We start from the raw sequence: 27,261 nt of genomic DNA on the forward strand, positions 1-27,261 counted from the left end.
ATGCTAAAAGTGCTAACGCCAGACCCGTAGATCGGCTGAATTAGTTTCGAAAATTGTACCAACTCTAGGGGAGTTGGAAAACGAGCCTATTTTCAAAAAAAAAGGAGCGTTCCTTTAATGCACCCCCACCCCCAATTTTGACTAGTGGGGCATAAATGACGTACCCAAAATAAAAAATGTAACCCCATAACCGAAAGCCAACACTTGAGAGTTTACAATTCACAAATTACTCAGCCTGTTATTAATATGGAGATATATAAGCTCAAACATAAACATTTTATAGAGAATGTATGTTAAATGTATAAAAATATGATGTGCTTGTGTAGAAACTTAAAAACAATGAAGTGGAAGCCGCAAGTTAGCACACACTTCCATTCAAATCTGAGGATGTTATCTCTAAAACTTAGATTTTTATGAAGCATTTTCTAAGCCCATGTCATGTGAGTTTTTAAAGAAGGCTGATAATATGCTAATACAATATTTTATTTTCCTGTAAACTCCCACTTGCTGTCTATTGTCTATGTCTTGCGAGGTGAGCTGCTCCATTCATGTTTCTATTGTTCTCACTCGACGAACTAATCTTCATTATTCTTTTATCATTATTCTTTTGTTTGTATTCAGACATTATTAGCCTTTATTCTGGCATGATGGCTCTTCCATCTGTATCGCTTTGATCCCACTATACATTCATCGTATTTAGTATTTCCACACAAAAAAAAAACATATTCTTGGGACCTTATGTGATTTCTTTTAACAATTTAGTTAATAGCTCCTGGCGCGACAAGTGCATTAGAGCTACAATCAGCGTCAAGTTACATAACACAATTTAAAAGATTAATATTACACTTTTACTCAAAACTCATTTAAACCACCATTGAGTGTTTGTATTAACTTCCGATTGTGACCTAATGTGGATTTTAGTCATATAATAATGTTGAAATATGTTATACCTAGCATTTTTTATTTAATAATCCATTATTGATATGTCATACACAAACCGTATACTATCAGAATCGTATGTTATTAGCTTGTTTCACGTGTAGAAATGTTTCTTTAGGTTTGTTTTTCACGGAGCTCAGAGTAAGGAAGTGTACAGGACAGAGTCATCCAGAAAGGGAGGGATTATGGTCATGTAAAATGATTGACAGCTCCAAATCGAATGAGTCATAACTGATGCAAACCGGGAACAGGAGAGACAGAGCATGCTCTGAACGCACTTTCAGGTTGCATAATTCATTCGGAAATTAATAAAAATGATATTTTATGATGAAGTATCTTGCAAACGTGAGAATAAATCAATATTTCTCCAAATGTGCACACTTTTGAACTAAGAGCCTTTCTAATGATACTCAGTTTGTCCAGATCGAGTAAGAGTGTGATGTTTTAATGTGAGGTGAATGCTGAACAACAATAATCTGGGGCTTTCAGTGACCTTTGCCTTTAAAGGCCTTGAATTAGGTTATTTAGCAAAGAAATATATTACTGAATTCATAATTCTCATACATTATATCCTGGATTGCGGATTCATCATATATGCATCCTGGACACATCATATTTTCTAAATGCAAGCTTTTCATATCACTTTTGATGTTTGAATTCAGAAAATATAGAGGGGTCCAAACATCTGAGACCACTGTTGGAAACATACGGTATAAGCGGTGCAGTAGAAAGTTTCAAGTTTTAAAAGAAAATATTGAAAGAAAAGAAACATTGAATTTGATCTAAAATGGTCAACATCTTGTTATGGAAAGCATAAACTCGTCCATTTACTGCTGAGACTGAGAACAGCAGGACTATTCAAGACTATTCAGCAGGAAACAAACAATCAATGCCTGGTTTGGGAATGATGTGTTGCAGAGGAGATATTGTACATGTTTTGTTCTGAGCATGAAACAAACTCTGCAGTCCATTTTATATTGATGCCTTCCTGATGCTTCACCCAGCAGGGTTTTTAACTTTCTTACAATGTCTTTCAATGTCAGTTGCCTGTCTCCTCCCCCTCTCTTTTGTCTGTTCAATACAGCATCCTCTTCCTCTGACTCTTCCTCTCCTCTCCTCTCCTCTCTCTCTCTCTATATGCTGTCCTCTCCTCTAATCAGTGTAATTGGTTTACAGTGCAGTTAGAGTGAACTTTAGGCCTATCAAGCTTATGGAAAATGTCAATATTGCTCCCTTTAATATTCTGTCATCTGCTGGCGGGATTGGGTAGCTGTGACATCACTTTTGTGTCTGGCTCCCTGAGGGGTTTAGAACGGCAGAATCTCATCTGGTGCCGCATTAAGCAGTTTGCTTTTAATTTGGGAGTAAAAGGATAACAAAGGGATTTCCGCTGATTATCTTAGAGTAAAAAATGTCTCTGCCAGCTTAATCCATTCGAGTGCTCCGGAAGGACAATAAGAGGAATCATGAGGGAAGCTTGGATGGCAAGATCTGTCTGTCTATCCATCCATCCATCATCTATCAGTCTGTCTGATTATCATTCTATCTGTCTGCCTGTCGTTATTTCTATTTATCCATCCATCCATTTATCCATCATCTATCTATCCGTCTTCTGTCTACAGTCTTTCAGATTATCATTCTGTCTGTCTGTCATTCTATCCATCCATCCATCCATCTGTCTAACTATCTATCTATCTATCTATCTATCTATCTATCTATCTATCTATCTATCTATCTATCTATCTATCTATCTATCTATCTATCTATCTATCTATCTATCTATCTATCTATCTATCTATCTATCTATCTATCTATCTATCTATCTATCTATATCTATCTATCTATCTATCTATCTATCTATCTAGCTCTCTGCCTGCCTGCCTGTCTGTCGCTCCATCCATCCATCTTCTGTCTGTCCATCAGTCTGTCTGATTATCTGTCTGTCTGTCTGTCTGTCTGTCTGTCTATCTAGCTAGCTATCTGCCTGCCTGTCTGTCGCTCCATCCATCCATCTTCTGTCTGTCCATCAGTCTGTCTGATTATCTGTCTGTCTGTCTGTCTGTCTGTCTGTCTATCTAGCTAGCTATCTGCCTGCCTGTCTGTCGCTCCATCCATCCATTCATCCATCCATCCATCTTCTGTCTGTCCATCAATCTGTCTGTCTGTCTGTCTATCTATCTATCTATCTATCTATCTATCTATCTATCTATCTATCTATCTATCTATCTATCTATCTATCTATCTATCTATCTATCTATCTATCTATCTATCTATCTATCTATCTATCTATCTATCTATCTATCTATCTAGCTCTCTGCCTGCCTGTCTGTCACTCCATCCATCCATCCATCCATCCATCCATCCATCCATCTATCCATCTATCCGTCTGTCCATCAGTCTGTCTGATTATCTGTCTATCTATCTATCTAGCTATCTGCCTGCCTGTCTGTCGCTCCATCCATCCATTCATCCATCCATCCATCTTCTGTCTGTCCATCAATCTGTCTGATTATCTGTCTGTCTGTCTGTCTGTCTGTCTGTCTGTCTATCTATCTATCTATCTATCTATCTATCTATCTATCTATCTATCTATCTATCTATCTATCTATCTATCTATCTATCTATCTATCTATCTATCTATCTATCTATCTATCTATCTATCTATCTATCTATCTATCTATCTATCTATCTATCTAGCTCTCTGCCTGCCTGCCTGTCTGTCGCTCCATCCATCCATCTTCTGTCTGTCCATCAGTCTGTCTGTCTGTCTATCTAGCTAGCTATCTGCCTGCCTGTCTGTCGCTCCATCCATCCATCCATTCATTCATCCATCCATCCATCTTCTGTCTGTCCATCAATCTGTCTGATTATCTGTCTGTTTGTCTGTCTGTCTGTCTGTCTGTCTGTCTGTCTATCTATCTAGCTATCTATCTATCTATCTATCTATCTAGCTCTCTGCCTGCCTGCCTGCCTGTCTGTCGCTCCATCCATCCATCCATCCTTCCATCCATCCATCCATCCATCCATCCATCTATCCATCTATCCGTCTGTCCATCAATCTATCTATCTATCTATCTATCTATCTATCTATCTATCTATCTATCTATCTATCTATCTATCTATCTATCTATCTATCTATCTATCTATCTATCTATCTATCTATCTATCTATCTATCTATCTATCTACTCCTGTTTGTGCTGTGGGGTGACCTTGATACGTAATAAGTCCACCTTAGAAAAATGTAAGGACCACAAGTATTTATTCTGTGTGTGTGAGAATAAGCCCTTTCAACTTGTTCTAAAGACACACACACCTCCTAAATGCTGTGTGAACAGGTGTGATGTGTTTGGAATTTAAATTGCGTTTCAGAATTCAGTTTACCTGATTATCTGTCAGGGAGGTTCGCGCGTCTGACCCACACAAACACTGCAATGCAGATTCATCAGTTTTGGTTTCCCTTCAGTTTTGTTTCCCGCGGTTCAGAAGGTCATATTCCATCATAAAGCAATTTCAGCAATGCTTCGCCTGCGTTGCTGCTGCATTTCAAATTGATTTGTTTTTCCCAAACACTCCAATTTTCACACGTGTCCTTGTTTCCCGTGTTTACAAGAGAGTAGTAAATATCCAAGTCCCCTGATGGAACGTCTAGTCACTTCCCACCTGTTTTTTACTGTTTACTCCGAGGATTACGCTAGATTAACACAGAGCAACCCTGCCTTAAGGGAAAAAAGTGAAAATTGAAACGTGGCTTTGCTGAACCCTGTACTAATGGATCATTTGCTGTGAAGACCATTTCTTACGCTGGCCGTCTTGACTTGTCTAGCATCTGCACAGCCGAATTACATGGGAATTAAGCAACGTTGAACCCCGTGATGAGTTTGAATACCGTCTTCCACTTGAGGCGGTCCGCTCGCCTCTATCTTATGAAATAATGGTAGCAAAATTGCCTCTCTGTAGGCACTGAGCTGTATCAATGAGTTCATTATGTTATTGTGCCGTATGACATGCTGGATGGAAATACAGGTTATGATATACTAGGGCTTTTACTTTGCCTTTCATCATTTCAGCCTTATATTGCAAAGCTCCTGCCGAGGATGTTTGTGTGAGATGTTGTGTAACTCAGAAGGGTTAGAGGCATGTTCTATTGAAGAGGTTTACATCTGATAATTGTGGGTTTATCAGGCATTTCAAGGCTAGTGGCTTAATGCAGGGTGTTCATGTGAATACAGCTTTTCATAATTCATAATTCATTCTCAGTTTGCACAGCTTCACTGCTCTGTATTTTACCACTTGTATTTAGGGTGACCACCATCAAACAAACCAAATGTGGGACGATTACTAAGTTTGTGTGGGACAATATGGGACATGTTACCAACACTAAAACATAACCTGAAACTGTTGTATAATCTTAAATTCAACATCACTGAGCTCAAAGGCAGCAGGCATCATGCAGATAACTACTTTTGAAACAGTTCTGACCAAGTGCAACTAAAATTCAACTAAATAAATAATGAAACAAATAAAACAACATTAAATTAGTTAATTAGTTAATCTTATATATTAATTTATATGTATGTATGTATGTATATATATATGTATGTATGTATATATATATATATATATATATATATATATATATATATATATACTGTATATATATATAAATAAAAACTACAATTCCACCCCCCCCAAAAAAATATTTATATATATATATATATATATATATATATATATATATATATATATATATATATATATATATATATATATATATATATATATATATATATATATATATATATATATATATATATATATATATATATATATATATATATATATAAATATATAAATTAACATTTAATAAATTAATATAAATATATTTTTTTATTTATATATATATATATATATGTTAATTTATTAAATGTTAATTTATATTAATTATATATATATATATATATATATATATATATATATATATATATATATATATATATATATATATATATATATATATATATATATATATATATATATATAAATTTATTAAATGTTTACTCCTTTCTTTTCAACCATTGGATATGGTTTAAAAAACGGCTTTTGTATTTGTGTAAGGCGGGATGTTACTTCTGACGAAGCGCTGTTAAATATAGGTGAAAAAAGATGCCGCAAAAATAATAAATAAAATGCTTTCTTAAAAAGGCAAAAGAACGCATGCATGTTTTCTCAATATGATCATTAAAAATCAACAGACTGGTGAAAATGCGGGACATTTTCTCAATATGCGACATGCGGGACAAGGGGTGGAAATGCTGTGCGGTACAGCGCAAAGCGGGACAGGTGGTCACCCTACTTGTATTTCAAAGTAAAGTTATATTTTGTGATTAATGATCATGATTATTTCATCATTATAAAAATCAATATTTCCTTCAATTTTGCTTGGAATATTTTACAATTAGATGTGCGATTAGTTCTGTTTCTTATTTTGACACTGATTTTAGCTTCTTTTATTCAATTGGCTGTCAGAATAAAAAATAACTTTTCTTTCTCAAATGAATAACTCAAGAATGTGCACAAGAAAAACGTCTCTATTTTCCCCTATTTTCATGATGATAGCAAGGGTTGTGAAGTACCAGAAATTTGGCAATTTAATGAAGTGGCTAGCGGGTGACTGACATCTATCTCTTTTCGAACAGATTACATAAACACAGAATATTTGTTTTTTCGATTTGGTTTACAGTGTTTAAAACCTGACATTTCAGCGTTTCTTTAGACATATGTCTCATGTTTGTGAGACAAGTATTCACTAAGCTAGAGTTCCTTTTCTGAAGACTGAGATCTGAATGAACGTCTTTGACATGTTTGTTTTCTTTATTTTGCAAAAAGCAAAACATTTAGTTTTTATTGTGACTGTACAAAAAAAAAAAAGAAACTTAACAGATTGTAATGATATATAACACTTGCCTGAATGATAAAAAAACGACAGTTATTTGAGTCTCTTTGGCACTGATAAGAAAAAAAGAGAGCCAAAAAAAAAAGTTTGCTAATTGGTTAAAATAAGGTAACAAGATAATACAAAATATATATACTTTTAAAGTTTCTTTATACTTATTCTTTCTGGAAGCTTGCTCACATTTCAGAAGAGAAAAACAGTTTCATATTCAGTCAAATGACTTTTATTTTAACATTGCCCAGTGCCCTAAATATGGACGTGCATGGCACAAGTTTGAAGCCATTTGTACCATTAAAGTTTTGAAGTCTTGTTTTATTTCATTGGCAGCAATCATGCTGTCTGATCAGATGCATCTCAAAAGTTAGTTAGCCAAGTTATGTGGGATTCAGTTTGCTCTTTTAGGCCGTGTGCCCACCAAAGCATTTTTCCCAAGGCTAGTGTATTTATCCAACTGTTGTCAATTGGAACGCCACATTTTTTTAAACATGACTTGGCGCTGAGCTTATTTCACGCTGAACACTGAGTGTTCTGTGTCGCGAGAGATGGAGAATGATCAACTTTGGATAAAACGCACATCGCTCATCACTGTCACTTTTTACCCAGCCGTCCAATCACAGTCGAGGAGGGGCAGGACAAATATACCACCAAACCAACCAACCGTCTGCTTGTACAACGACAACAACAAGAACCCTGAAATAAACAGTTATGGATATGTAGAAATTAAAGTTGAAGCTCCAATCTCCTTCTGAAAATCCCCCAAAAATTCAGTTGCTGACTACTTCGCTCAGAGAAGCTGTCAATCATGACATCACACGCTATTTCATAGCGTCAAATAACTAACTAAAACCAAACTTATTTTTAAAAAACCATCACTTGAACACTTGGGCAGGGTTTATGAGCTACACTGGGACCATCCACCTGGGGACGATCGAGACGCTTTGGATTCACTTTTCAGGACTTGTGCGGCACGCTTGGGCAGAAGCTTTCATTCCCACGGATATTTCATACCATAGCACATATAGGGCCTGATTTACTAACAGTTTGCGCCAACGCAAACGCTCTTTTGGTGTTAAAAAAAAAAACTAGTGTTAGGATTCACAATAAATATTCTAAATATTCAAATATATTACTGATCAGCTCATTTTAATTATCATAATGTCATAATTAAGTGAAAATATGATTTTAAACATCCTCATTATTAGATAAAATGTCAAAATATGATTTTAAAAGTCAAATAGTGAGATAAAAAGTTGAAAATACAACAAGCTAAGTCATAATTATAAGATAAAATGTTGAAAATATGATTTTAAAAGTCCTCATTATTAGATAAAAAGTCAAAAATAGGACATGCTAAGTTATTGTGAGATGAACAGTTGAAACTAGGACTTTAAAAATTCTAGATTCGAGATACAAAGCTGAAATTTCTAAATTCTGACCAAAACACACTAAAACATTTAAGAGATGAAATCATGCTTGTTATTTTTTTTATTTTTTTTAATGCGCTTACATTTTTTTGATTCACACTTATAATAATAATATTTACATTGTTTTCATGTTGTGCAATATATTGTGTTTTTACATTTTGAAATCAGCAGAAATTAATCAATCAAAAACTTCCATTTGTTTTCATCTAAAACAAATGTCATTATCATCACGGTAAAGCTGCTCTGAAGCATCTGTGTTGTGAAAAGAGCTGGAGAAATAACGGTGACTTGACTTGAGGGTTATTTTTTTCTACTGACCTTTGTTGCATATGCATTTGTGGGAGTTTACCTTTCAGACGCAACATTTATATGGAGAGTATGTAAATGAATCAGGTTTGCGCTCATCAATTTACTAGTATTTGTGCATTATTGGTAGATTGCATTGTTCATTATAGAAATGATTCTGCTGCGTCTGTGTTCTTTAATTTGCATGTCGTCACGTGCTGAACTTTTCACTCCCGTCTGCGTTTTTTTGGGAATTGTGCTCCCACACTAATTTACCCTGTTTAGTAAATCTGACCCACAACGTCTCAATTGATGCTGAAGTGCGCTCAGGCGCCAGCGGACAGGGGTTTTCAGAAGTTTTCAGCTAAACACACTTTGGTGGACACACGGTCTTACCCTTGTGTTCTGCCATTTGTAACTGCAGAATCGTAATATTTGAGCTCATGGCGGTCAATACCCACACATCCACTTCTGCCTCACTGAGCCTTCTGGACAATTCTTGTCTTTTTCCAAGCAAACCAAACAAGAGTCAGGCACGACTGCACAGGCGGACAATAAATGCAAGCCAAACAGCAATATCTGATAGTGGCGGACATTTGTATCTGGTGACTGCTGCCTGAACTCTCGTCCAGCGATTGAGCAGAGCCTCGCCGTTAGAAGAAACGGATTGAAAGAGCTTCGGTGGCTTACGTGAGCACACTGCATCCTTTCTGTATACCCCACAAATGATGCTGTCACCAAAGAAAGTAAAGCCTCCTGTCTTTTTGCCAGAAGCAGATCTTATCAGATTGGCCTTTTATAGCGTCAGGCGACTGGCTTAAAGAAATCAGACACGACGATTCAACAGGCAAGAATCTTTTTTCCACTGGATTAGCAACAAGACGCTTGTTTGCAGCAGCCGTTTAGCATGCATGCATTTAAACACTGCGTGTAAACCTATGGTTGATTGATGCATGCTTTGTTTACAGTCTACACGAGAATAGGGATTAGTGAAAGGCTCCACAATGCACTTCATTCATCGTTTAATCGTTTTAAATGAGACCATTTTTTTTTAATGGCCACGTTTATCTTTTTTTGAGAGGATGTTACATTAATTTTAACCAGCTGATTATTGCTTATTGTGGTATCCTCTTGTGAAAGAGAGTAATACTTGCAGATTTGTGTTCTGTACACTCTAAAAATGCTGGGTTGGAAATATTAAATGGAAATATACATGGAAATATTAAAAATATTTATTTATATAATATATTTCTTTAATATTCCACTCTAAAAATGCTGGGTTAAAAACAATCCAAGTTGGGTTGAAAATGGACTAACCCAGCGGTTGGGTTGTTTTAACCCAGTGAATGGGTCGTTTTAACCCAGCGGTTGGGTTAAATGTTTGCTTAAAACAACCCAACCGCTGGGTTAAAACAACCCAATTGCTGGGTTAGTCCATTTTCAACCCAACTTGGATTGTTTTTAACCCAGCATTTTTAGAGTGTAATATTAAAGAAATATATTATATAAATAAATATTTGTAAAATTTCCATGTCTCCATTTTCAGCATCATTAATCCAGTCTTGAGTGTCGCATGATTCTTCAGAAATATTGCTAATATTCTGATTTGATACTCAAGAAATATTTATTATCTCAGCTGAACATTGTTGTGCTACTTAATATAGTGTGTTTTCAGGATTCTTTGAATATGCAGCATTTATTTAAGCATTTATTTAAAATAGAAATATTTTTATTTTCACTGTCACTTTTAATTTAATGCATCCTTGCTGAATTAAAAATGTATAAATAAGCTGAAAAATAAAAATGTATTCATTTTTCAAACACCAATGACATCACATACAGGGGGTTGTGGTTATCAGATGGATGATGCAAGGGCTTGCATTCAGTTCCTGAAGTAACATACTGTTTTTAATAAATAACTATAATCGGAAACTGCATCTCACTACATATTTTGAAGTCAACACATTATATTTTATTTTATTAAGTTGACCTGTACTGTATGGCAATATTATCACTTCATTACTGGCACAGTGTATAAGTTTCACCGCTAGAGGTCGTGTATTCAAAACAATAACAAAGATATGACCAAAGATATGACTCCTTAATGACTCCGTGATGGAGCGTGGAATCATGGGAGTTGTTGTGTTCACATCAACCATATATATATATATATATACATAGATTCCAAATTAGTGGCTGTTTCTATGGGCTGTTTCGTAGTTAGATGCATGTATGAATATCTATATCTGCAATAGACTTCAGCAGATGATTTTGCTAAACTAACACAATACAAAAAAATGAAGACATCTACGTTAATATATCATAGCAAAATGTATTCAGACACCTTCAACATTTTCTCACATTATCATTATCATCATATTTATTCAATATAGTTTAGAAAATGGTAATAAATTAAGGCAAGAACTGAGTCCGAACAAATTAATCTTGATAATTTCATAACTTTGATAGAAAGGGATGAAATGGATTACAATCAACCAATCAGCTGTTAGATTTAACTACACAATTGACCGTTCGCAAAGACCCGCCCCCTTTAGTTACTGTTGCTATGTCCGACAAGCCATGGCGCTCTCACACCACACACATGTTCTCACGTAGAGAAAATACATTGTGGAGCAAAGAGGACACTGACAACACTCCGACAGACAGTTTTGTGGCTTTTTAATGTGTCGTGATCGCTGTAGCACCTCAGTTAAAGCTGCTCGTGAACCGATTATCTCTTCCTTCTAGTTCATTGATAAGCACGAAATAAACATGAATGAACACTAAAAGAAATGTTGTTTCAACGGCGGAAAGACGTCAGTACACACCGTTTTCCAAGTTCAAGTCCACCGACGTTTATCTACTAACTCTTCTGACTGCTTTGTAGGACAAACCGGCAGATTCGGCGATGTGATTGGTTAGATCGCCTGTCAATCAAACTTGCGGTGAAGGGTGAATTAGATAATACCAATTTAGCTCAACCAATGACCAAGCAACGCTTCATTTTGTTCAGTCTGTGGTGTCAAAGGTCACATTAGCAATTAAAGAAAAAACACTGAAGCAAAATATGCTCAGGTCAAAGTGTCTGAATCATTTTTACTGGTAGTCACTGAATGAAGAATTGTTGGTGTATAATATGTCACAGTTGACTTTATTTTCACTTTCATGAACTATAGTGTCCTGCACACACTGGCATCATTTTTGGTTTGACTGTATATATGACCTCCAAAGCTGTTTTTGCTTTATGGGTTATCTTTGGCGACAGAACCCACAGCAAGAGATAATGAATAATTGTGGTCCATCACGAATGTGCAAAACAAACAACTGTGGCTTTGCTTAATGCAAAAATCGTACATATTGTACCTTTAACAGCAGAATTGTAGTGCCTGTCTGAAGTGTGCAGGATTGGCATGCAGATGACGCTTCCGCGCTTGGCACCTTGGCAAATGCCAGAATCCGCCACTGAGTATTCCCTTCACAGATGTGAGTAATGCGTTCAGTATGCATAAAACCTGTGCTGTGTTTCAAAAGAATGGAAGACTTGGTACTTTCTGAAAGTTGCCCCAATGACTGAAGGCCTGTGCCAGGGGCGATTCTAGGATTTCAGTCTTAGGGGAGATTCAGCTTCTCAGTCCCTGACCCGCGCATGAGCTGATGTTCAGAGGAATAATCTTAGCCTCAAGTGTGAGGGATCACCAGTCAGAATCTCACTTGACTTGATTTTTTTATATATATATAATTAAAATTTAATGTATTTCACTAGACAGTATATGAGTGGTTTTTGGTGGTATTTTATATTTGTGATTTTACTGGAATGAAGAACGGAGTGTGTGTGCACAGCTTCATGTCAAACACTCGTCCAGGCCCTGGTCATTTCTAGGCTTGATTACTGCAATGCGCTTCTGGCTGGACTTCCATCCTGTGCGATTTAAAGATGCTTCAAATGATTCAGAACGCAGCAGCACGTCTTGTCTTCAACCAGCCCAAAAGGGCCCATGTCACCTCTCTTCATCTCTCTGCACTGGCTACCGCTCACTGCTCGCATCTAAGTTCAAGGTGTTGACGCTTGCTTACAGATCCACCACAAGCTCAGCACCCACATACTTTGACTGGCTCCTACGAGTCTACATCCCCACCAGAAGCCTTCGCTCGGCAAAGGAGCGACGGCTCGTGGTACCACCACAGAGAGGCATGAAATTGCTTTCCAGAACATTTTCATTCACTGTTCCTCGCTGGTGGAACGATCTCCCCACCTCCATTGACTAGAGCAGGGGTTTTCAAACTTTATGATGCCAAGGACCCCCAAATATGATGAACCTTTATGAGGGACCCCCTTCCTAAAATTCATCTATTTTTTATTTATGAAAAAACAATTAAACTGTTAGATAAATAGTAAGTGAGACATTATAAATACAACATATTGTCTCCCCATGTAAATATACTTAGCTATACGTAAAGGGGCTATATGCAACTTTTCCCCCAAAATAAATGTAACAATAGCCTTTTTAACCCTTTAAGACCTAAGGGTATTTTTACAATTCATTTTCCGCCTGGTGTTATTTACTAAAAAAGCTTGTAAAACATCAACCCTGTTGTGCACAGACAATTGACACACCTCTTTTTTTTCAAGACAAGTTGCTCTGTCAGTATATTTGTGTTGCATTGATGTCACCTGAATGTAAAATAAGTTATGGGACCATAAAGACAAATGAAAACATAAAACGGAAATTGAATCACTCAAATATTTATTGAAAACACACACAAATAAATAAAAGCTAAGCATATTTCCTCTGGAAAACAGTTTGTTCAAGTCTTTAGAGTCCTGGAACTCAGGAATAAACATGATAACTTATACAGAACCAAAACTATTTACATTTTTCCAAAAAAAGTCCAGGCGCTTTTGGCCTCTTTGGATTTTGGATATTTACTGGTGCCAAGCCTCAAAACAGTTCCTATCAGGAACTTCTCCTCAAACTTTCTCCTCAAACTTTTTCCTCAAACTTTCTCCACAAAACTACTAAAAACTGCAGCGCGTCTCTCTCTCTCTCTCCTCAACACTAGCCGTGCGTCTCTCTCTCTTCACAATAAAAGAGCTGTGGTTCATGCGTAATGACGCACACCAACGTGGATGACGGATCAGCCTGTCATTGGTCAAACCCTCATCCAAAATGGCAGCTAGCATCGCGCTAGAGGCAAAAATGACGAAAAATTTATAAATTATGGACATCAAGTGGATATATCTTGGATGTAAGCGTTTTGATTTATTGCTGAACAACTCCAAAAAGATGCACATGTTCCAGGCTGGATAGAAAACCTTCTGTAAAGGCTACAAAGACACCAAAGACACCCCCGTGATGGCTAGCTCGTTAGCTTTCTGCTGGAAAAAACGGTAAGAAAATCGATAAAAGTTTCATGAAATAATATAGATATTTATCGGAGGTGCCGTGTGACGTCGTGGGCGATGCCGTCGGGCTCTGAGGGTTAATTTACCATTTATGACTCAAACGTCTCCTGATGAGCATACTGACACCTTGTCCGCTCACAATGGGTGCACCTATAAGCCTGTATCCTATTTTTCCTATTTTCTGGCGGGTTGTTTTTTTCCTGCGCTGTCTGCGGATGTGACGTCACCACCGCTGCGAGAGCGAGCAGAAAATAAGAGCAGTTCTGTTTTTTGGCCATAGGTGTCAGTCGCGAGTTTAAATTTCAGAAAAACGCATATAGCCCCTTTAAGGTTGGATGTATAAACCTGAAGAAGAACATTTTCAATTAAAAATGATTTGTATAAGCAACTTTCGCAATAAATGTATGTAAGCAGCTTACGCAATGTGTTAAGAAAACCACCTTACAACCCCAGTGAGCGAGATAAAGGACTATAGTGAGAAAAACTTGCTAAAGAGAAACATATACAATTCTGGAAGTAGGTATTTTTAAGTATGTTTGAAAACCCCTGGACTAGAGGGAAGGATAAAACGTAGTAGGGTCTGTGATTACCCTTTAAAATCCTTCATATTTGCTAAAATGGAACTACATTAAGCTATGTGAGGTTATTTAAATCCTTTCTCTTTTAGAGTTCAATCCTTTAACTTTTAGGTTTGTAATTAAAGGGACAGTTCACTTGTGTTGGGAATCTCTAGGCACCTCACGATTGAATTACGATTCAGAGGGTTTGCGATGCAATGAAAAAATTATTATCGATTCTATACTGGATTTTTTTTTTTTCTCATTGTGTGATCTTTAGGCAATCCTCACAATCCCATTCTGATTCTAGGGGTCACAGTTCGATTCCGAAATGATTCTTATTAAATAATTAATTAGTTTATTTTAAATCTACATTTATTTGTATATTTTATTTAATTGCTCAACATTAAACAAATCACGCGCGTTTCACAACACACAGCATGTGCCCACGATTGCCCTTGTAATTTGCTTCAACTTTTTCGAACTGTATAGAAGATTATCTTATGGAAGATTTGAGGGTTTTTGTGTGTTTAGAAATGGAATCCAGCACAATACGGCTGTTTTGTAGAGCACGCATAAGTCATTGTGCAACTCGGATTCAGAATCGTTGGAGAGAGAATCACGATAGATCAGAGAATCGACTTTTCTCCCACCCCTATAATTCACCCAAAAAAAGACAATTCTGTCATCGTTCACTCACCCTCATGCTGGACCAAACCAGACTTGCTTTCATCTGTGAAACTCAAAAGAAGATATTTTGAAGAAAAAGTGTCCCAATCGACCTGAATTCACCCCTAAATAAGCCGTGTTTCTACCGCAGGAACTTTTCCCAGGGACTAGGGACTTTGGGGTGGTACTCGGTGTGTTTCGACCGCAGGGACCAGGGTCTAAATGAAGTTTCGGGTAAAAATGTCCCCCTCAGGAAGTACCTGCTCATGAGGTAGTACGAAAGACTTCATATATAGGAAGACGTTGCACTCTGATTACTTATGAATTGGAGAAAGCCCAATATGGCGAATAAGCCCCGCCTTCTAAATGAAAGAGCCAATCGTTGATTAGTAAAGTCATCACGTCACCGCAGCTGCTGTTAGAAGCTCCAGTTGCTATAGAAACAGGCAGTGTTATCAGACGCGCGTTTAGGACTGCGCATGCGCATTAGCAATTAATCCAGGCTTTTTTGTCATGATTAGAGCATTTAGAAACAACATTTATGAGACAGTGTAATAAGGGCACTGTAAGTCGCTTTGGATAAAAGTGTCTGCCAAATGCATAAATGTAAATGTAAATGTAGTTGTTGTCAGATTTCATTGGTGATTTCAAACATGAAATGTAATTGTAAGCTTGGAGAACAGTTTTGGAGAATTTGACGTTTCCCCATTCGAAGAGATAGGAGCTCCACTTGCATGCCCGAGAGGCGTTTCAAAGATGGCCGCCGAGTGAAATGACTCATCTCAAAGGGTCTTTGGCACTTTTTCAAAGTTCAGGAACTTTCGGGGGTGGGACTTGGGCGCTGAACATTCTGATTGGTTGAGTTCACGCAGCATTTTATTTCAAACACCATTTTTAAAAGTCTGTTGTGATGCGATTCGAGTCAACAATGGAGTTTAAAAATTACGACTGATGGACCAATGATGTAGCCTGGCTCCGCCCTCCTACGTACTTCCGCTCAATTTTCATTTTCCTTCAGTACTACGTCTGGGACTGCGGTGTATGCTTAGGTTTTCCCCCGAACAATTTTTTACCGGTCCAATCAGCGAACAGAAGGAGTGGCTGAGAGCGATGACGTTGATGTCGTGCGCTAGTTTGAGTTGTAGTTCAGTAATGGCGGCGGTGAAAGATGCAAGTGTGTGGCAGCGCTGACGAATGTCCAGAAGTTAAAAGTGTGGCGAGGTGGACGAGTGAGCAACACCGGTGTGCGTGATTGAGACACACCGATCTCGAGGGAGCACGGAGGCATATAAGGACGAGCGACACCGGTGAAGGACGAGAGAGGACCAGGCCTGGATTTTAAGTTTGGTTTTGTTATGTTTGTGCGCGGCAGTCGTCCGTGAGGGGCTGTCGCTTTTACTTTCATTTTGCGTTTATTATTTGATTAAAAGTTGTTAAACGTTCGCCGGTTCCCGCCTCCTTCTTCCCTGAACAAACGAACTCCCGTTACACGGAGCAAGAACAATCACTGCTGTACTGCTGATGTTGTGGTCCGGGAAAAGTATTTTCCAGCTCGCTCCGTTAGTGGTGAAGGAGTTGGCTGAAGCCGTCCGTCTCCCACCACCCGCGAGAAAAACCCAGGCTGAATTATCGACTTTTGACAAACATCAAGGTCGTGTGGTAATGTAATTGCTGTCCGAATCCACATCTCTGAGTTTTCAAGAGTATATCACTTCTAAACTCACTGTTTATATCCTTTATAGACCCCTGCAGAGCACTGTGCGGTTGCGTGAGCTGTAATTTGCATTTCTAGACTTGTATTTCTTTAAATATTGGCAAGTGTTTACAAGAGCAAAATATTTCACCACCGCTCAAAAAATAAAAGAAGAAAAGCACGTAAACATTTGAATTGGGCTGTTATTCAAGGCAGCATTTATTCTTATCATACTAAGCATATGACATTTTATTGACAGCATACAATCATGTTATGATTGCACGAGATATGCACCACGAGAGCAGCGCGTTCAGATCACAAAACTCTCCTCTCCACCGTGAATAAATAACAATCCGAATGTACTAATGCACAAGGTTTTATCACTTACACTGAGGTGGTGTGCTCAGTTAATGTGAGAATCAAAGGCGAACGGCGCGTGACATACGTCACGACCAAACGTTAGTGATTGGTTAGGCAGATCCAGAGTGACTCTTGGCAGATCCAATAGTTTTAAACTTCAACAGAGAACCCGCCTTCAAGGAAGTAAACGCTTGTCAATGGAGAGTGGCCAGACTCTATGTACAAATGAAATGTACGAGAGTCTGGTAAAACCAGGCTACCAATGATGAGGTTCAGGCATCCGAAATCCAGTGGGAACTGGAAAGTCACGTGCAGTCCTACGTCACCGGACTCATTTTCCTGATCTTCATTGTACTTTAGACCGCGATAGAAACACAGACAGCAACAGGTCTGGGGGGAAAAAGTTCCTGGGAACATTTTTTCCAGTGGAAAAACGGCTACACTGAGACTTTTTTTGTTTGTTTCTTTTTTGTGTCCACTATCCCTTTAATTCCACAAAAAAAGGAAAAAAGTTTTAGAGAAAGGGATGAAATTACCTCACATAGCTTACTATAGTCACTTTTCAGCAAACATGAAGGGTGATGACAGCTGAGTTAATCGCAGACCCTAAATAAGTTGGAGAAATGTCTTTGGTCTGCACAGGTATCAAACCTCTCAGTGTCTCCCAGTTCTGAAATACTGCTCCCCTCAAGCCGTCTCCTGACTTCCCGCTCTGTCAGATTAAACATCACTTTATAAGCTCTGGCATCTGACGTGACTCTCAAAGAAACTCCCATAATTCTTTTAACATACTTCCTTCCTCACTAAAAGGAGCATTTTGAAGTACCCAATTTTTCCAAACGCAGGGGTCAGTTTCAGCTGCCTGTCAGACCAGATCAGGTTGTGCGAATGAAGCAGGACCAGAGTCCATCTCTCGGAGTAGAAAACTACTGTTCACACACATTACTTCTGACAGGAGCACTCGCAATCCCAAAACAAAGTGCTGAAAGACTCATTCTATCACACTGGGACAGACTAACTAATTCAGATCGCAGGCTGGTCAGTTGTTAACCTCATTTCAACTTTTTTTCCCAAAGAATTGAATGAAAGTGAGAAGAAGGGCGTTTGGGAAAAGCGAGAAGTCTCGCCCTGTGTAAATTCACATCATGTCCTGGGCTGACTCACCAAGGGGGGTGTATGTAGGTAATTTACTAAATGGAGGCAGTAACAGCGGTGATTTATTCAAAATATGACACTGGTAATATCGTCATAACATGGAGCAGCATGGAGGGAAATGGCAAGGGGACGTTAAATAAATCAGCCGGGCTGTGTTGCTTTATGTTGGTCTTTCTCCTGCACCAGAATGCATGATGGATATTAATACACCTGTTTTTACTGTCTGTCGTTCCATTAAATCTACATTTGACGGTTATCGTTCGGAGTCCATCCTATGTCCCCTAACAACATGTGATTTTGAATTAAAGCTTCGAAAGGCGCGACTCAGTTCTGTCGATTTCACTTTCCAGACCCGCCGTCACACGAGCACAGCGGACTCGTGCTGTCCAGACCAATCATCGTGAATATGCCAGATGCGTATTAACGCACGCCCAGCTTTTACAGCAGCAATATGTCCGTGTGGTGGGCTTGAGAGCTTGTTGCAAAATGTTAACTGAATATCTTTATATAATAATAGTAGGTGACGTTTTGATTACTAGCTTTGTGCTTGTGTTACTCCATTTTTCCCCAATGTTGCATGGTTTTTATTTCCCATCTCTAGCGGAGTGCGGCTCATCTGTCATCAACAATGAAGGGATTCTGCTGTCACCGAATTACCCCATGAACTACGAGAACAACCACGAGTGCATTTACAGCATACAGGTGCAGGCTGGGAAAGGCATCAACATCTCGGCTAGAACCTTCCATCTGGCCCAGGGTGACATTCTCAAGGTATTTGGACACAGTTACAGTGCTGCAAGAAACAGGAGTGTCATGCAACTTTTTTTGACAGCGGCTGTTAGTACATAGTGTAAATAACATCCATCGCTTTTCTTTGCACTAAGTGTAAATAGTTGTCAGATACTATTTGCACCTCAGTGGTATATTATAAAACATTATGCAATAATAACAGTGTATATGATTATCATTTACAGAGTGTCTATTTACACTAAGTTCAAATAGCCCGCCTTGTTGGCAGAGGCTATTTACACTAACTCCGCCCACTGACGTCTGGTTGGGCCTGACAAAATTAAGGAAGATGCTTGATTGTTAATAGTAGCAATAGTGTAGGGGTTAGGCACGTTGTAGGAAGTTTTGACGCAAATCGACCCGAGTTTCGATTCCGCCTTTTGCTGAACTCGCTCTACTCCCTTTTCCTATCACACATCAGATCGGAAAGGCATTTATTTTCAATAAAAATGAAGTGTCTAACGTGTTTAATAATAAAGTGTTAGGGTTAGGGGTGTAGGGAGGGCTTTATTGTCCCAATAATGTGACATCCATTTAATAATTTGATTAAATAAATACAATCATTTATCCTCTATGTTATTATTGCATATCGTTTAATGTACAACAACACTGAGGTGCAAATAGTATCAGCCACTATAAGTATAAATAGCATCTAACTAACAAGAAAATAGGCCCCTGCCACTGTTACATAGTGTACATATAATCTATCGCTATTTGCACTTAGTGTAAATAACATATATTACTATTTGCTAGGGGTGTAACGATTCGTTTAACAACGATTCGATTCGTATCACGATTTGAGGTTGTATTGGTTTATTTACAACGATACGATACGAAACGATTCAGTGACTTGAAATCGATTCAGTAACATTTTAGCCAAAAATTGTGTGACTGAAATAAATATCTGGATACTGGTTAGTGCAGGTGAAGTTTCCTAGATTCCTGTTGTTTCTTGTAAGGGAATCAGGTATAAATTAATTATGGATATAAACAAACAAGTAAACAACAATTAATGGCAAATGCATTCAAATTTTATTTGAATAAAGTGCAACCAACAGTTTAGGTTGAATTAACAGGAAGTTAACCTTTTCTGCTCTCATTTTCAATATTCAATGCATTTTCAATAAAAGTACAGTAAGTGCAACCAACATTTCAACAGTAGGTTAACCTGCTACTTCTGCTTTTGTTTTCCAACATAAAAATATTACAATATTAATATCAAAGATAAAGTGCAACTAACTTCTCTTCAGGTTTAATTAATAGTAGGTTTACCTGCTACTTTTGCTGTTGTGTTTCAACATTAAAATAATATAAATACAATATTAATATCAAAAATAAAGTGAAACCAACATTTCTTCAGGTTGAATAAACTGGCTGAATCTGCTACTACTCTCAGTTTAATAAACAAACAATATTTAACAAAAGATAAAATGTAACCAACTACTCTTCAATGACTCTACAGATTTTTTCCCCGAAAATATCAACTGATCAACATGATCTGACCGCAGAACACTTCTCTGTGCGCTCACTATGTCGCCAGCAGTACTAAAAACTCGCTCTGCTGGCACACTGGTGTCAGGAATGCACAGGTAACAAGCAAGGGTTGAAAGTACAGGTAGCTCTTTCTCCTGGTGGCTTGATAATTTCTCGCTCGTTGGCTTCCCCTCTGCCATCCGCCATGCTATGTTTTGTTTTCTTTGCGCTGCTGCTGGTGCGGGGCGATGATGTCACAGATAGGCAGACTGAATCGAGTAACGTTTAACACCTTTATCATTAAATGTGCTAAGAAAAAACATCCATGTAAAGTCTGACGTGCTTAAATCCAATGCGTTATTTCTTATTATCGATACAATCGATTAAATACCTTTTAAAACGATGTTAGATCGATATATGTCGTCCGGAAGGCCAAGTTGCCGAGCACAGATCGATGTAGTTAGATCATAGGAATATAAATCGATACATCGATGTAGTAGATGAATCGTTACACCCCTACTATTTGCACTTTGTACAAATAGCCACTGCCTTATATTTATTGCAATCATAAATGCCTTACTGGGTATTTACTTGCTTGTCCCTTAAACCCTTCCTTACCCCTAACCCTACCTCATTAACTTTATTCCTACTATTAAATACCCATTAGGCACTTTATTTCCTCTTTTCTAATATTTTCTTAATTTTTATTTAAAATAAATGCCTCTCTGAGCTGATATGTGATGGGAAAAGGTAGATTCGGAAATTGGTGGATTTAAACACAGGTTGGTTGTGTCAAAAGCTAACGCCACCCATCTCACTCTCCGCGCCGCTGCTGTTATCAGCTGGATTTCTTTTGTAATTTTGGCTGGCCCAATCAGACACTGGTGGGCGGAGCTAGAGTAAATACCTTCTGCCAACAAGCACTTCTAAATAGACACTCCCACTTTTTTTAGTTTTTTGGAAAGGACACCAGTCTTGGTTTGATAGGCAGAATATGACATTACCAAAAGCAAAAATAAATAAAATAAAAAATAATTTATGTACCCTTAAGCTGGGTGCACACTGTGCGACTATTGCTTGTCAGACTGTACATGATATGTAAGCCATGTGTCACTGTAAGATCTCATTTGTCATTAATGTCGGACACACACAAGAAAACTCGTCGGGAGTTTTACATCTTCAATCAATGACACAATTGGTGACAGTGAGCTGCATTACACGCAGGACTGAAACGGTGGCTACAAAGACATCTTTGACATTGATTTTGGTCATTGCTTGTCTTGAAAAACAAAGACAATTTGACAGTCATCGTAGGAGAAGTCACACTGCAGGACTGTGAGTCAAATCTGACACTGCCAGAATTTCGTCGGAGATAAAATTTGATCAAACTAACAATCAAAGACTTTAGATTTTAGCCTATGATCAGAGGAATCTTTTCAAATTAGCTAACTTTGTCTCAGACCGCCAAATCATGTCCAAAATCGTACAGTGTGAACCCAACTTTACCTGTGCAACTTACTTTCTTGTATAGAACACAAAAGCTAAAGCTTTGAAGAATAGCTGTGCCATTATTTTGCAGTATAATAAAAGGTTGACTGGGCTGGTCAGACTTTCTAAAATGATGCTAAATCACCATTAAAATATAATATACAGTAGGTGGTATGCTATATTACAAGTCTTCTGAAGTCATTAGAAACCTTTGTGTGTGAAACAGACCGAAATTTAAGTTGTTAATCACCGATAATCTTCCACTCCAGTGAGCTTTTAACCATAACGACTGGATCATTGAGTCAATGAATTGAACTCTGGGTCATTATGATGTCGGAACTAATCATTTATATTGCATTTAAATGTATGCATTTGGCAGATGCTTTTATCAGAAGCGAATGACAGTGAACGCCCAATGAGAGCTAGGCTAGATGTCAAGACTTTTAGTGGAGAAAAACTAATCCTAGCCGGTTCATCACACAAAGATGGCTTCGTGGAAATGTTGTGCACATGTCATATGGACCACCTTTATAGGGCCTTTTTGACTAAAATCCTTAAGGCGGGCGTACACTGCGCACATTTTTTTTTCCAGAGAGAAAAAAATTGTCTGCGAGCTCGTACGACAGCAAAAAACGCACCGTGTACGCCCAGCTCTATTTACTTTCATTGTAAAGAGTAGATAGGGTACTTTTATGTTCCACTGAAGAAAGTCAGAGTTAGACAAACACAATTTGTTTAGCGTGAAAAGGGACGTCTTGATGTTTAACTAAAAAGGTAAAAAATGTACTTGGCAACTTTAAATGGACATACTTATGAACATCACATGCATTTTTTGTTCATCCTTTTTAAAGTAGTGGCCAAAAATATGGAAGCTTGTTTCCGCCATAATACATTTTAAAAGATAATTGCGATTTTTTTTAACTCACAATTACTAGTTTACATTTCGCAATTCTGACATTTTTTCTCACAATTGTGGGCTATACACCCGCAATTGTGTTATAAATAAGTAATTCTGACTTTATAACTTGCAATTCTGACTATTTTTCTCGCAATTGCGTGATATAAAGTCAGAATTGTGAGATATAAAGTCAGGATTGTGAGATATAAAGTCAGAATTGTGTGATATAAAGTCAGGATTGTGTGATATAAAGTCAGGATTGTGTGATATAAAGTCAGAATTGTGAGATATAAAGTCAGAATTGTGTGATATAAAGTCAGAATTGTGAGATATAAAGTCAGAATTGTGTGATATAAAGTCAGAATTGTGAGATATAAAGTCAGAATTGTGTGATATAAATTCAGAATTGTGAGATATAAAGTCAGAATTGTGATATAAAGTCAGGATTGTGAGATATAAAGTCAGGATTGTGAGATACAAAGTCAGGATTGTGAGATATAAAGTCAGAATTGTGTGATATAAAGTCAGAATTGTGAGATATAAAGTCAGAATTGTGTGATATAAATTCAGAATTGTGAGATATAAAGTCAGAATTGTGATATAAAGTCAGGATTGTGAGATATAAAGTCAGAATTGTGAGATATAAAGTCAGAATTGTGTGATATAAATTCAGAATTGTGAGATATAAAGTCAGAATTGTGATATAAAGTCAGGATTGTGAGATATAAAGTCAGGATTGTGAGATACAAAGTCAGGATTGTGAGATATAAAGTCAAAACTGTGAGATATAAAGTCAGGATTGTGTGATATAAAGTCAGGATTGTGATATAAAGTCAAAACTGTGAGATATAAAGTCAGGATTGTGTGATATAAAGTCAGGATTGTGAGATACAAAGTCAGGATTGTGAGATATAAATTCAGAATTGTGAGATATAAAGTCAGAATTGTGAGATATAATGTCAGAATTGTGATATAAAGTCAAAACTGTGAGATATAAAGTCAGGATTGCGTGATATAAAGTCAGGATTGTGAGATATAAAGTCAAAATTGTGAGATATAAAGTCAGGATTGTGTGATATAAAGTCAGAATTGTGAGATATAAAGTCAGAATTGTGATATAAAGTCAGGATTGTGAGATATAAAGTCAGGATTGTGTGATATAAAGTCAGAATTGTGAGATATAAAGTCAGAATTGTGAGATATAAAGTAAGAATTGTGAGATATAAAGTCAGAATTGTGATATAAAGTCAGAATTGTGATATAAAGTCAGGATTGTGAGATATAAAGTCAGGATTGTGTGATATAAAGTCAGAATTGTGAGATATAAAGTCAGAATTGTGAGATATAAAGTAAGAATTGTGAGATATAAAGTCAGAATTGTGAGATATAAAGTCAGAATTGTGATATAAAGTCAGGATTGTGAGATATAAAGTCAGGATTGTGTGATATAAAGTCAGAATTGTGAGATATAAAGTCAGAATTGTGTGATATAAAGTAAGAATTGTGTGATATAAAGTCAGGATTGTGAGATATAAAGTCAGGATTGTGTGATATAAAGTCAGAATTGTGAGATATAAAGTCAGAATTGTGTGATATAAAGACAGAATTGTGTGATATAAAGTCAGAATTGTGTGATATAAACTCAGAATTGTGAGATATAAAGTCAGGATTGTGTGATATAAAGTCAGAATTGTGTGATATAAAGTCAGAATTGTGTGATATAAAGTCAGAATTGTGAGATATAAAGACAGAATTGTGTGATATAAAGTCAGAATTGTGTGATATAAAGTCAGAATTGTGTGATATAAAGTCAGAATTGTGTGATATAAAGTCAGAATTGTGTGATATAAAGTCAGAATTGTGTGATATAAAGTCAGAATTGTGAGATATAAAGTCAGAATTGTGAGATATAAAGTCAGAATTGTGTGATATAAAGACAGAATTGTGTGATATAAAGTCAGAATTGTGTGATATAAAGTCAGAATTGTGTGATATAAAGTCAGAATTGTGTGATATAAAGTCAGAATTGTGAGATATAAAGTCAGAATTGTGAGATATAAAGTCAGAATTGTGTGATATAAAGTCAGAATTGTGAGATATAAAGTCAGGATTGTGTGATATAAAGTCAGAATTGTGTGATATAAAGTCAGGATTGTGAGATATAAAGTCAGAATTGTGAGATATAAAGTCAGAATTGTGAGATATAAAGTCAGAATTGTGAGATATAAAGTCAGAGTTGTGAGATATAAAGTCAGAGTTGTGAGATATAAAGTCAGAGTTGTGAGATATAAAGTCAGAATTGTGAGATATAAAGTCAGAATTGTGAGATATAAAGTCAGAGTTGTGAGATATAAAGTCAGAGTTGTGAGATATAAAGTCAGAATTGTGAGATATAAAGTCAGAATTGTGAGATATAAAGTCAGAGTTGTGAGATATAAAGTCAGAGTTGTGAGATATAAAGTCAGAGTTGTGAGATATAAAGACAGAATTGTGAGATATAAAGTCAGAATTGTGTGATATAAAGACAGAATTGTGTGATATAAAGTCAGAATTGTGAGATATAAAGTCAGGATTGTGAGATATAAAGTCAGGATTGTGAGATATAAAGTCAGAATTGTGTGATATAAAGTCAGAATTGTGAGATATAAAGTCAGAATTGTGTGATATAAATTCAGAATTGTGAGATATAAAGTCAGAATTGTGATATAAAGTCAGGATTGTGAGATATAAAGTCAGGATTGTGAGATACAAAGTCAGGATTGTGAGATATAAAGTCAGAATTGTGTGATATAAAGTCAGAATTGTGAGATATAAAGACAGAATTGTGTGATATAAAGTAAGAATTGTGAGATATAAAGTCAGAATTGTGATATAAAGTCAGAATTGTGATATAAAGTCAGGATTGTGAGATATAAAGTCAGGATTGTGTGATATAAAGTCAGAATTGTGAGATATAAAGTCAGAATTGTGAGATATAAAGTAAGAATTGTGAGATATAAAGTCAGAATTGTGAGATATAAAGTCAGAATTGTGATATAAAGTCAGGATTGTGAGATATAAAGTCAGGATTGTGTGATATAAAGTCAGAATTGTGAGATATAAAGTCAGAATTGTGTGATATAAAGTAAGAATTGTGTGATATAAAGTCAGGATTGTGAGATATAAAGTCAGGATTGTGTGATATAAAGTCAGAATTGTGAGATATAAAGTCAGAATTGTGTGATATAAAGACAGAATTGTGAGATATAAAGTCAGAATTGTGTGATATAAAGACAGAATTGTGTGATATAAAGTCAGAATTGTGTGATATAAACTCAGAATTGTGAGATATAAAGTCAGGATTGTGTGATATAAAGTCAGAATTGTGTGATATAAAGTCAGAATTGTGTGATATAAAGTCAGAATTGTGAGATATAAAGACAGAATTGTGTGATATAAAGTCAGAATTGTGTGATATAAAGTCAGAATTGTGTGATATAAAGTCAGAATTGTGTGATATAAAGTCAGAATTGTGTGATATAAAGTCAGAATTGTGTGATATAAAGTCAGAATTGTGAGATATAAAGTCAGAATTGTGAGATATAAAGTCAGAATTGTGTGATATAAAGACAGAATTGTGTGATATAAAGTCAGAATTGTGTGATATAAAGTCAGAATTGTGTGATATAAAGTCAGAATTGTGTGATATAAAGTCAGAATTGTGAGATATAAAGTCAGAATTGTGAGATATAAAGTCAGAATTGTGTGATATAAAGTCAGAATTGTGAGATATAAAGTCAGGATTGTGTGATATAAAGTCAGAATTGTGTGATATAAAGTCAGGATTGTGAGATATAAAGTCAGAATTGTGAGATATAAAGTCAGAATTGTGAGATATAAAGTCAGAATTGTGAGATATAAAGTCAGAGTTGTGAGATATAAAGTCAGAGTTGTGAGATATAAAGTCAGAGTTGTGAGATATAAAGTCAGAATTGTGAGATATAAAGTCAGAATTGTGAGATATAAAGTCAGAGTTGTGAGATATAAAGTCAGAGTTGTGAGATATAAAGTCAGAATTGTGAGATATAAAGTCAGAATTGTGAGATATAAAGTCAGAGTTGTGAGATATAAAGTCAGAGTTGTGAGATATAAAGTCAGAGTTGTGAGATATAAAGACAGAATTGTGAGATATAA

At 36.6% G+C, this 27,261-nt stretch overlaps 1 protein-coding gene across 1 annotated transcript in view; it reads left to right on the forward strand.

Annotated features, from left to right (window-relative positions):
* The window catches only part of csmd3b (CUB and Sushi multiple domains 3b), a gene marked incomplete at its 5' end in the record, with an annotated part of 796,761 nt that overhangs the window by 457,100 nt on the left and 312,400 nt on the right, over nucleotides 1-27,261 (forward strand). Inside the window, one exon of the mRNA XM_079829185.1 lies at nucleotides 19,042-19,211. Coding sequence (XP_079685311.1) covers nucleotides 19,042-19,211 — 170 coding nt within the window. The remainder of the gene's footprint in view (nucleotides 1-19,041; nucleotides 19,212-27,261) is intronic.

This window comes from Gobio gobio (assembly GCF_949357685.1).
Source record: "Gobio gobio genome assembly, chromosome: 11".
In the NCBI taxonomy this organism is placed as follows: Eukaryota; Metazoa; Chordata; class Actinopteri; order Cypriniformes; family Gobionidae; genus Gobio; species Gobio gobio.